Source organism: Mercurialis annua, linkage group LG7, assembly GCF_937616625.2.
Source record: "Mercurialis annua linkage group LG7, ddMerAnnu1.2, whole genome shotgun sequence".
Taxonomy (NCBI): Eukaryota; Viridiplantae; Streptophyta; class Magnoliopsida; order Malpighiales; family Euphorbiaceae; genus Mercurialis; species Mercurialis annua.
In genome coordinates, this window is record NC_065576.1 from 32,758,498 (window position 1) to 32,770,767 (window position 12,270).

At 35.9% G+C, this 12,270-nt stretch overlaps 1 protein-coding gene across 1 annotated transcript; it reads left to right on the forward strand.

The window, feature by feature from the left end:
* The first annotated feature begins 8,130 nt into the window (after positions 1–8,130).
* LOC126655852 (60S ribosomal protein L8) lies at positions 8,131–10,730 on the forward strand. Its single transcript, XM_050350187.2, has 2 exons — positions 8,131–8,645; positions 10,215–10,730. The coding sequence occupies exons 1-2, from the start codon at positions 8,206–8,208 to the stop codon at positions 10,558–10,560; spliced, it is 786 nt and encodes a 261-aa protein (XP_050206144.1). The 5' UTR covers positions 8,131–8,205; the 3' UTR covers positions 10,561–10,730.
* Positions 10,731–12,270: the final 1,540 nt, after the last annotated feature.

The following is a 12,270-nucleotide window of genomic DNA, read 5'->3' on the forward strand; positions in this document are numbered from 1 at the left end:
GGGTTATCTCCCATCTTTATCCCTGATTTCTTGGGATAACGAACTAATCTTCTATACTCGTATGGTTATCACTGAGTACTGGGTTAGGGACATGCTGGTTAGTCTTTGTGTCAGTGACTTGCGTCTTCTAGTCACCTCCTTGTATTATTTTCGATGTAGTATCCATCATTAGTCCCTCCCAACGAAATTATATGTATCAAGCATTTATGTTTGCTTATTGGGTTTACTTTGGGCCTGGCCTGTTTTTTTTCATTTTGTTTTCGTTGATGCTTGTTGTCTCTTCGATTCCTTCTTTTTTCAAAATTTAAACTTTCATTAAACCGTGCTCCTAGACATGTGCCACGTTTTCAGTTGGTAACCGGTGGACGATTTTCTATACCTTTCTCTTAAATATCTTCTTCCCTTTCTTTTTTAGTTTTCTTTACTTGATCATTCTCTCTCTTTTTACTTCCTTCAACTGTTCTTTCTATCTTTTGGATTCCCTCTTCCTCGTGCTTTTCCAGGTAATTCTTCTGTTCTTTTTTCTTGATCTTTAGTTTTGATTATTGCTCGTACTAGGTCTACTGTGTCACTTCCTTCCTTGGGCGCTGCCGTAGATTATTGCAATTCTTTAGTTTCTTTTACCACCAATGTCGATAGGGATTTGTTAAATGAACTTCGTGATGATTATGGCATTCCTATTTCTTACTCCCTTTCTGCCTGTGGTTCTCGTGTGGCCGCTAATACTAATATTGGTGCTGGAAAAGTAGTTGTTTACAAAGAACAATTTCGCTAAGGATTGCGCTTTTCGTTGGACCTTCTGGTTGAGTCCTTTGTCATGGAATATGTAATTCCTTTGGGTCAGATATATCCAATGCGATTTGTGTCCTGTGTTGTTTCATCGAGTTAGCCTGTGATAGGGGTTTAGCGCCTTCGTTAGGTCTTCTTAGTTAACTTTATTTTATCACTCGTAGGAGTAATGAGTTTTACCATCGCTTGACTGCTCAACGGGGTAGACGTTTGATAGATGGTCTCCCTAAGATTACTAAACGTTGGCAACGGTCTTTCTTTATTGTGGGCCATGAGAGTGCTTTTGCTTATTTTCCCTCTATTGAGTCAATGATTCTGATTCTTTAGCCTTTTCCCCTCTTTGTGCTACTAACTCGGAGGTACTAGATTCTTTGGTAGATGGTCCTAAAACCCAATTGTACATTTTTTGTGATTTAGTGGATAAATACCTTCGTCGTAGGTTTTCTAATATTGAGTTGCCTCCTCATACTGTGACTGAGGGGCCTCCTGAGAGTGATGGTACGCTGTCACAGTCCTGCCATACATCTTCACCTCTCTCTTTTATAGATTTGACTGCTACTTCTTAGGGTATGCTTCTTGTTTGTTATTTTTGTGCGTTATATGTTGTTCGTTTATTTCCTTATTTGTGCTCTTCTCTTTTGTAGGAATGGGTCACGATTTCCTTAATGAGTTGACCCTTACCTTTGATAACGATGATGCCATGATTACTGGGTCCAAAACTGCTTTGTTGTCTTTGCTCCTAAGCCAGTTATCAAAACTGAGAAGTCTACAGATGTGACATTGCCTCCCTCTTCTAGCAAGAAAGCACGGGATCCCCGTGAACGGACTAGGCAGGGGTCTGCCAAATGTCTAAAGAAGAATTTGGACGGTTAAGAGTCTATATCTCCATTCCATAGGGCACACAACGGGTAGTTCAAATGATTGAACAACCTTCAGGACAATTGAGAAAACCTACTCCCGGCCAGTTGTGGAGTAGACTAGAACCAGGAGGCATGAAACCATAGTCATACACCACGACAGGTAAAAAAGTGATAAGGGACTGAAGCGTCTAATGATGATTTCCAAATAAATATGTCCGGATGACGAGCTATCGATTTGCTTGTTGGAACCCATGCGGGCGTAATCAGTGCAAAGCTGCAAACATGGAGGACTATAATGTAATTAGCCACAAATGGCCTGTAAATATCCAAAGAGATTGTAGTCTAAGTCCAAAAATTGGATTAATTGCAATATCTTAGAAGTTTATCGGCCAATTTGCAAGTTTAACGGACTAAAATTGACCATATACAAACCCATAGGGTCCCAATATTCGTTTTTAATACTTTCGGGCACCAAAACTGACTTTTCGACATGATTTTCTTATCCATCAAATCTTAATACGGGATTTGGTCCTTTTAGAGTAGTTTTCATTAATCCAAATACTTTATTTACTAATCTCAAATGCATTAATTAAAATTAGAAGAGGACATAAAAATATTTTGACAAAAACCTAACCCTAGCTAACCCTAAACCTAATTAACCTCTATAAATAGTACTGTTAATTCACCTAACTGAAGGTCGGACAAGAGCATTAAAACCTTAACCCTAAAATTTGAATTCTCCCTAGAAAACTAAGTGTTGGCCGAACCCCCTCACACAGACACACACAAAAATCACTCAATCCCAGTCATAAAAGCAAAGCTAAACGCTTTATATCAGTCAAGTACGAAGCTACTGTGCACGACTCAAAGCTGGATTCCACATCCATTTTGCCAGTAAACGAGCCAATGACTCAGACCGGTAATTCTGAGGACCCTTTGTATTTTCATACCAATTTTATGCCATATTTATCATATTTGTTGTCAACTAGGATGCATGCTTAGATTGTTTTGTTGTTATGATAAAATTGCAATGAAAATCAATTAGGAAGCATGCTAATATCTAGATTAATGTGTTTTGTATGCTTAATTCCGGAATCCTAGTCAATTAAAACGCCTATAATGCATGTTTAGGTTGTTTTAAAGCTTATTCACCTTGAATTTATTATGCCCACAAGCTGCTGTAAATTGTTATTTTGGTGTTCTAAATCGGCTTTAAACACTCTTTATGTGTCATATTTGCATTCTTTGTTTCGTTTTATGTATTTTTCTTTATTTTTGCACGTAAAATGCAGTTGAAACGAGTGAAAATGGAGTTGCAAATGAGTGAAAACGACCTTCTGCCCTCTGCTCCAGACGCCGCCGCCGCCTTTCTAAGCTGCCGGCGCCGGCAGTACAAGGTGTCTCCGCGGACACTATAGGTGGCGGCACCGTCTGTTCATCATTTCCTCCCTAGAACTGATTCCCAGATTCTTCAAACTTCGATCCTGACTTAAAATTAGGTTTTCGAGCTTGTTTGGGCTCTGACTTAGGCCTAGCTTGAACCCAAACGTAGGGAATTTGATATATTTTAATTTTATGCACTGTAACATGCTAGACCCGATGTAATCCGGACCTCGAAGTCCAAATATGTAACATAAATTATAAACCGGGCCCATGAGCCTATAACCGGCAAACCCAGCCATATACATTCCGAGTTCACGGACCATCCAAACTTGGAATCAACCCCGGTTCAAACCGATAGAACCGTATTGATGATATGGACAACTTTTGTGTTCTTCTCGAGAATCAATTCTGACCACACTAATGCGCAAGTGCCAGGTACTCAAAAGTAACTGAGGTTTAAAAGTATTCTTCACCTTGTATGCATACCAACTGCCCGTGAACACATTCACAATGTTTACCGCTTTCCAAAAGCATGCCAAAAGAAATATTAACAGGCTAAAGGACTAACCACATTAAATTAACTAAATCAAATAAATTCTAGTTAATCATCTAGACATCTTAGGACTGCCAGAAAAAATTGTAAATGGTTGCATAAGTCATTCAAGATCACCTAATAAAATCAATCAAAACATAGAAACCCGGTTTTTAGGTTATGTGCATGTAATCAATCCAGATCAGCCATAATTCTATTACTTCTTAAAAACCGCCAAGTTTAAATGTATGCATAAGAGTATTTGCTACTTGCTTTGCATGAGCAGTCTATATCGAGTCATATGCGTGTCATATGTTTTTACTACTTTTCAGACTTGTTTACATTTCCAGCGCTATATCCTATGGAAAACTATTGTATGTTGAGATGAGAATAATTGAATATGTTTAGTAAATAAAACCAGTAACTGATAAACCAAGCACATGAATCTCGCGGAGGTCCACGAACCCGGTCTTTTGGTCCGATGCACGATAACCTTACCCATAAGCGAGTAAGGTTATCTAGTCGGTATAAAAGTCATTTCCTAGTTGAAATAGGTGGAGACTCCATTTTTCAAACCTTTCCAGATCTGAAGTCAACCATAAGCCTAGGCGAGCGACCCCCCAAACCCTGCTCCGCTCACACACTGGTTATGTGTTGAATTAGTTATACAAACAGTTAAGATATTATGAGTGTCTATGCGCATTTGACACAGGTTCCTTGAAAGATGGTTGGTAAAGAGAAAAGGGTCTAGCCGTTATAATGGCGGAAAAGGGTTATCTGTAAAGTGTATCTAGATATGTTGGTTATGTTGTAGATTAGTGTTTTATTCCTGATTACAGACTTATGGCATGAATTATTATTACAGGTTAATGTATCACGATTATAGTTAATTTTTGATACATAATACATTTCATGTTTAAAGATAAATCATTTTCATACTGTTTATATTCGTAAATGCTTTTATAACAGATTTTACAATGTGTTTTGTGTTGGTGCATTTGTTTTTCCAATTCTTTATTGATTAATGACATACTTTAAGTATATAAAGGTTTTACTCTTGCCATATCTATTCACTGAGCTTTCCCTCATTTTAATTGTTTTTCAACTTTTCAATTAGCAGGGCATTATGTAGTATAGTTGACTATAGATGGAGTCAGGCATGTAATTTGAGTTCGAGATAGAGGCTGGCCACATTTCCAAGTTGAGATTCATTAATGTTTTGTGTATTATAAACTCGTTTGTACTTGATTATCTATATGCATATAAGTTTCGAACCATATGTATATAAATACAATATTGTAAATGTTATAAAGACATATTAGGGGTTTCTTATGTTAAAATTTCAATTATTTATAGAATATGTTTTTGAACTGAATTTAAAGAAAAGATGCTTTAAATAATAATCAATCTCGTGCTAAGAAACGCGGGGTTCGACAATTTTGGCGCCAAAACTTCAGTTTTATGGTCCTCTAGACTTTTCACTCTTAGTTTATGTGTTATTTTGTATTATGATTATAAAACCATAGAAGCTTATTATCATGATGCTAGAGCTTCTCAACATGAGAATGTTGGCCAACGGTGTAGGAACCTAGATGATGAGACTGAGTCTAGAGCTAGTATACATAATGTAGAGTCTGATGTTAGACCTAAGGATTTTATAATCCACTCCCCTCCTCCACTCCCGGATATACCTATCTTAAACCTAGATCCTATTATTTTAGCACAAACTATCATTGTTAGTCTACAAGCTCAAGACAAGAAGAAAACTTGTGGATATCGTAAAACATGCCAAAAAGTATGGGACACTTTAATTTCATGGATTTTTTAATTCTAAAAGAAGTAGATAGATGGCTTTGTGCTACTGAGAAGTCATTTAACACTTTAGAGCTAACATATGCACAAAAGGTCAATAATGTTTACGGCTTATTGCATGATACATCAGATGCATGGTTTGCTTTGATCAGATTGCTATTGGGAGATCAGTTGAGCTAGGAGATTTTCAGGATTGAATTCCCTAGGGAGTATTTAACTCAAACATACAAAGCAGAGAGGCAAAATGAGTTTATTACTCTAAAGCAAGTTGTAATGACAAAACACGGTATATTGATGAATTTTAAGAACTTTATAAGTTTCCAAAGAAATAATTCCTAAAGATTATAAAAAATGTTACAAAATTAAAGAGGGAATGCATATTGTTTTTTAAGTATGAGCTATCGTTATAGGAAAGTACACAATTTAGAGTTTTGGTAGAGAAGGCGATAGAAAAAGAAAAGCCGAGATAAGAGCTTGACTAAAAGAGTAAACAAAAAACTTCTATTTGGACTGGGAAACAAAGGGGATTCAGCAAAAGAACTAGCTCATTTCAACCAAAGAAAACAGTGACGGGAGGATCTAAAGGTAACATATGGTCATGGTTTAGTTCACAAAGACCTCAGTCATAAGATAACTACTTCTCAGTGAGGCAGCCAACATCTAATGTAGATAGTGTGGTTAGTAAGAAGAGATTTATAACTTTCTTTGGTGGCATAATACATATTAAGAGGGATTGTACCAGTATGGCATACTTTAGCTCAAGTCGTGGCAGGGGTTTTCAAGTAACTACTAGTAGAGGTGATCGAACGTCTGCTCCAGGTTATGGCTTTAATGCAAATATGGAAGGTGAAGCCTCAATTTCAACAAAAACCGTGCAAGGTACTCAAATTATTAAACCTATTGTACAACCTAAAGTATTTGTTATGACTAAGCAATATGCAACGACTTCTTTGGATGTTATTTATGGTAGGTTAATTATCTTTCGTAGATATACTTATATTTGTTCATAAGTCGGGCTCGGGCCGGGCCCGATGGACTTTTTAATTTTTTTTACAAGCACAAGCCCAGCACGAGCCCGGCTCATATATTTCCTACCCAAAACTGACCCTAACACTATATTTTTGGAGCCTCGGGTCGGGTTTGGGCGGGCTTATATGTATTTTTTACAAAAATAAAAGCCCGAGCATGCCTATAAAATAACGGGCTTTTTACGGACTCGGGCTCGAGCCAGGCTTGATACAAAAAATCATTTCCTAAACCCGGCCCTAAGCACCGGGCTTGTGCGGGCCTGGGCGGGTATCCAAGCCCATGAACAGGTCTAAATATACTTATGTTTTAATTAACTCTGGTGTAAGACATTCTATTATTATATCATTATTCATATCGTGCGTACCTCGAATAAGAGTGTGATGAATCATGCTTTAGTTATAGGTTTTCTATTGGGCAAGTCAGTAGTTTGTGAGCATGTTTATAAAGATTGCAAGATACAAAGTGAGGATTAAAAGTTTGAGGTAGATTTAGTACCTTTGGCACTTCACATATTTGATTTTATATGCAACATGGTTATTCTATCCAAATACAAAGCAGTTGTTGATTGTTATAGAAAGAAGGGATGTGAAGCATAGAATTTGAGCTTGAGATATAGAGGTTGACCACATCTCTGAGTTGAATTACATTAAAGTTTTGAGTATTATAAACTCGTTTGTACTTGATTATGGATATGTATATATGTTTTGAACCATATGCACATAGGTTTGAGTAATAATAACTTTAAATATAATGTTTTAATTGCTATAAAGACGTGTACAGATTTTCTTATAACTGAGATTTGAAGTAAATATGTTTTAAATAATAGTCAATCTCGTGTTAAGAAAGGCGGGCTTCGACAATTACTGTCAATTAAATTAGTAATCAATGAATACAAATCAGTAGCACGCGAGATACTAAATCAAAACGGTATAGTTAAGTCAAAGTAAATTAACAATTATTGCGAAAACGAAGATTTACAACCTATAAATCTAAAGAGTATAGTCTTGGAATATACAGACCTTAAAAACCAATTGAACCTTGCTCGGATCAAAAAAACCGTTAACATCGATGCCATGAGTACTCATGTCAGGACGCTGATACATATTGGAAAGCAAAAGCGTAGGGTTCATACGTGGTTTTGTATGGATCCTTGAAATCGGTCATCGTGTCTACGCCATCACTACGAAGCGTAGAGCCGATTTTGAAATATAACATACAATTTTCGAATATCGAAACTAAACGGTGCCATCACTACGAAGCTAGATAGCCGTTAATTATACAACATAGAAACATATTCGAAGAAGAGAAAGAGAAGGAACACATACTCAAAACAGATGAAGAGAAAGAACGTCAAAGAGTAGAAATATGAAATCTTACTGATTTAGAGTAATATTTTGAAAGAATGAAGAATTAAAATTAAAAAATTACTTATAGAAGTAAAAATATAAAAAACAAAAAAAACAAAAGGTATTTTTTTCCTCATTTTTACTGTCGGACAGGTTTTACGAATAATTTAAAAATTGGAGTTTTTTCTTAAATTTCTTTTATATTATGTACAAAATCTATAGTAAATAACCCCTTAGGTTACTTTTGAAAAAAGCCCATGACAATATGTTAGAAGCAAGAACCCAATCAAAAAGGTCCATGGGCTCACTAATCCGAACCCAACCCTAATCCAAATAGATACAATTTCTTTGTCTCTCCTCTTCATAAATACCGTTTCCTTTCATTTCCTTATCACCCCCTGAAGCCGCAGCCTCACTCAAAACCCTAACCCTAGAAACCCGAAAAAAACCAGAAATGGGTCGTGTAATCCGCGCCCAACGTAAAGGAGCAGGCTCCGTATTCAAATCCCACACCCACCACCGGAAGGGTCCTGCTCGGTTCCGGTCACTGGACTTCGGCGAGCGAAATGGGTACCTAAAAGGAGTGGTGACCGACATCATCCACGACCCGGGTCGTGGAGCCCCGCTTGCAAAAGTAACATTTAGGCATCCGTTTCGTTACAAGCATCAGAAGGAGCTGTTCGTTGCAGCAGAAGGGATGTATTCTGGGCAATTTGTTTACTGTGGAAGGAAAGCTAATTTGATGGTGGGAAATGTTTTGCCTTTGAGATCAATTCCTGAGGGAGCTGTCGTTTGTAACGTCGAACATCATGTCGGTGATCGAGGTTCTTTTGCTCGATGTTCTGGTGATTATGCTATTGTTATTAGTCATAATCCTGATAACGGAACTACCCGGTATTGCCTCATTTTCTTTTGGTTTCTTAGTTATTGCTTCGAAATGTTAATGTTATGTTTTTTGGGTATGGTATAATGTCTGTGTTTTCGTACTTTAATTGTTCTTTTATGAATATTAGATATCGAAGCACAGCGAAACCGTGTTATTTTAAGGTTTCGTAGGTAAAAAAAATGAAGTTTGTGTTTGAAATGTCAGTGTCCGAAATGTTTCTGTTAGTTGAATGAGGTGTCCGTGCTACCTAGAAATAGCCTGTTAAGTATAATTTGATTCCAAAATTTAGTATTTGAGTTAGACTTTCAGTTAGGTAGTAGTTGATTATTGACTTCTTTCCTTAAAAAGATTTATTTAGGTTGTGACAGAGAATAGACAATTGTAGTCTTTTAAGTGACACATATTTGAGTGAAGTATTACTATTTTTTATCAATTTTCAAACTCTTAGTTGATTTTGTTAATGAAAATGTATCTGCATCTATGGCTGTTCTACAGTTTCAAAATTAACAGTATATGTGATGCCTTTCATTTCTTGTTTTTGAGCCTTGGGTAATAACAAGTAATGGTACTCCTAGTGAGGGTTGGGCCAAAGAGTTAGGTAAACTAAAATTAAATGAATCTTGGCTACAAGAAGTTCTTATTTTAGTTAGTACTTGCTTGCTTCTGATTACTATAGATTTTCCTATCACTTGGAGGTGTATGTGAATTATATATTTATTGTCTTATGGCAATGGTGCTCTGATTTAGGTATTGGAGACATCCATTGTACCAAATATATTACAATATCTGGCTGTGCATTTTGCCAATGTAAAGATTTTGTCCACATTTTTGATAGATGTGATTTTATATATGAAGTATAAGGCGCTATTTCATATTAAAGGCCATATAGTTTCTAAAATAGAATATTTTGAGGTGAGTCTTGATAGCATGCATGTATTGTTCTACTGGCTTTTGGTTTTGTTTAATTCAAAATGGTGGTTGCTTAAAATTATTATTATCTTTCCCTTATAGTTGCTTTCATGTGTTGGAGGTGTAGACGTAGTTGTTAGTATACTATTCGAATAGTAAGGGAACCCATACAGCTAAACTGCTTGAAGCTTGAGAATAGTTACCATACTAAATCACCGTAGCCAGTAAAATATATAGCTGCCATTTTGTTTTCAGTTAATGTCAAATGACCAGCATGCAAAATAAATGATTAAATTTTGTGTTTTCTGTCAGCGAACTACAAGTATGTTTACACTACACGATTCTAGCTGTTGCTAAATTTTGGTTTGGCCAGATTAACAAAATTATCAGCAGCAATATTTGCTTTTAATTGTTGCCTTGTAAATTTTTCGATAGAATTTGTGTACTGCTGATTTTTGGTAGCAAGTCTGTTAAAGCCAAACTGCACTTCACTGAATATAATTACTGCCTGAATAAATTACTATGTTTCTTCGAGAAAGCTATGTATTTTTACTGATGCTAGCTAATTTTTTTTATATACAGCTTACATGTTTTCTTGTCATTGACTGCTGGTTTGATAAATCCATTAAATCCTAAGATGATTACGACTGTTAATTGTTGATGTCTAGGGTCAAACTTCCTTCTGGAGCAAAGAAGATTGTGCCAAGTGGTTGCAGAGCCATGGTTGGTCAAGTTGCAGGTGGAGGCAGAACTGAGAAGCCTATGTTGAAGGCAGGAAATGCATACCACAAGTACAGAGTGAAGAGGAACTGCTGGCCCAAGGTTAGAGGTGTTGCTATGAATCCCGTGGAGCATCCCCATGGTGGTGGTAATCACCAGCATATCGGACATGCCAGTACTGTTCGCCGTGATGCTCCTCCTGGACAAAAGGTCGGTCTTATTGCTGCAAGGAGGACTGGTCGTCTTCGTGGACAAGCTGCTGCTACAGCTTCCAAAGCTGACAAGAGTGCTTAAATTATTATATGTAGTTGTTGATGTGATTTTTGAAAATTTTGCACTTTTTGCATTTCAACTTTTGTTATCCTTGGGGTAATATATCACTTTAAGTATCTTCTTCCGTTGAAAAACTTTATGGGATGTTATTTTTTGGGATAGAGATTAGTAAATTTACAGATTTGGTTTTACTACTGGGATTTTGCCTTGATTTAATTTTTTATATAAAAGTCACAACTAGTTTTACAAGTCAAGATGAAGGAAGGAAAGCCCTAATTTTCATAGAATTTCAATCCTTTCGTCTGCATTAGATCTTTCAAAGATCTATGCATTGATGCAAGAAATTAATGAATCAACTAGTTAGCTGTAGTCAATTAGTTTACACTAAGATGTTTTCTTCGTGTACACATTGAGTTGTTTAATTCATGTACAATTGCAAGTGAGCGTTGGCCTAGTTGGCAATGCTCACATTGCATGTTTCTGAGGGCGTGAGTTCGACCCACCTCTCAGACAGCCAGTGGGCTGATTAAAAAATGAATACTAACACTACCATCTAACTTAGTTTAATTCTACCTTCGACAAAAAAAAAAAAATCATATACAATTTGGGTTGTTATGTTCTTCACTAGTGCCATACAACACAAAGTGTAATGCTAACAATTAATCATATTTAGGATAAAATAACAATCCACTTTTTATCTATTTAAAAAAAATCCTTGAACTTTATAAAAAGTACAAGACAACTTTTTAACTTATTTTTTGTACAAATCAATCCTCGAACTTTTAAAATTAAACAAAGAAGCCCTTCCGTTCAAAATCTTAGTTTAATGATGATGTGGCACATAGGGAAAAATTCAAAAACAACTTTAATGTTTAAAATACTTATCAATTTTATATTTATAATTTTTTTAACTATTTTCACCCTCTTCTTTATTTAAATATCTATAATTAAAAAAAAATTATAAATTAAAACCAATTTAAATTAAATTAATACCCGATTAAATCATTCGAAACATTAATAAACACTTCAACCCCAATTAAACCAATTAAAATCTGATTGAAAACATCAAAACCTAATAGAAATCTCCGGTCGCCGACCGGATAAATCTCCACTGGCGGAGAATAGACCAGCTCTGTTCTTGAAGAACAGATCTGCTTGGTTTGTTCTTCAAGAACAGACCATCGATGGTCTGTTTACCATGAACTGACCTTCAATGGTTTGTTCATGAAGAACAGACCATCGATGGTTTTGTTCTTCATGAACATACCAGTGGTGGTCTATTCATGAAGAACAGCATACCATCGGAGGGGATTGCTCCGGCTGGCGACCAGAGAATTCTCCCCCGGATGAGTTCTAAACAAATTAAAATAAAAAAAAATTCAATGGGGTTTCGATGTGTTTTGATTAGTTTAATTGTGTTTCGAAATGTTTAATTAAGTTTCGGTTGATTTAATCGGATTTCGAAGTGTTTAATTAGGTTTCGATTCGTTTAATTGTGTTTCAATTTATTTTAATAAATGTTTTAATTTTATATATTATTTAATTATTGGACGTAAGAGCTATTTTGTTAAAAAGAAATAGAGGGTCGATTTATACCAAGAAAAAATTAAAGAGTTGTCGTGCACCTTTTTAAAAAACTACGAGGATTTTTTTTATACCTTTTGCGTTTAAAAATTTATTCTCTTCTTTTTAGAGGATGACACTGGACCAAAAAATTTACGTTCCTATGTG

What these genes read in the sequence shown, in the direction of transcription:
- LOC126655852 (XM_050350187.2), top strand. Translation starts at nt 8,206, where the DNA reads ATGGGTCGTGTAATCCGCGCCCAACGTAAAGGAGCAGGCTCCGTATTC. An exon ending in CCTGATAACGGAACTACCCG is followed by an intron (nt 8,646 to 10,214) that starts GTATTGCCTCAT and finishes GTTGATGTCTAG; the next exon opens with GGTCAAACTTCCTTCTGGAG.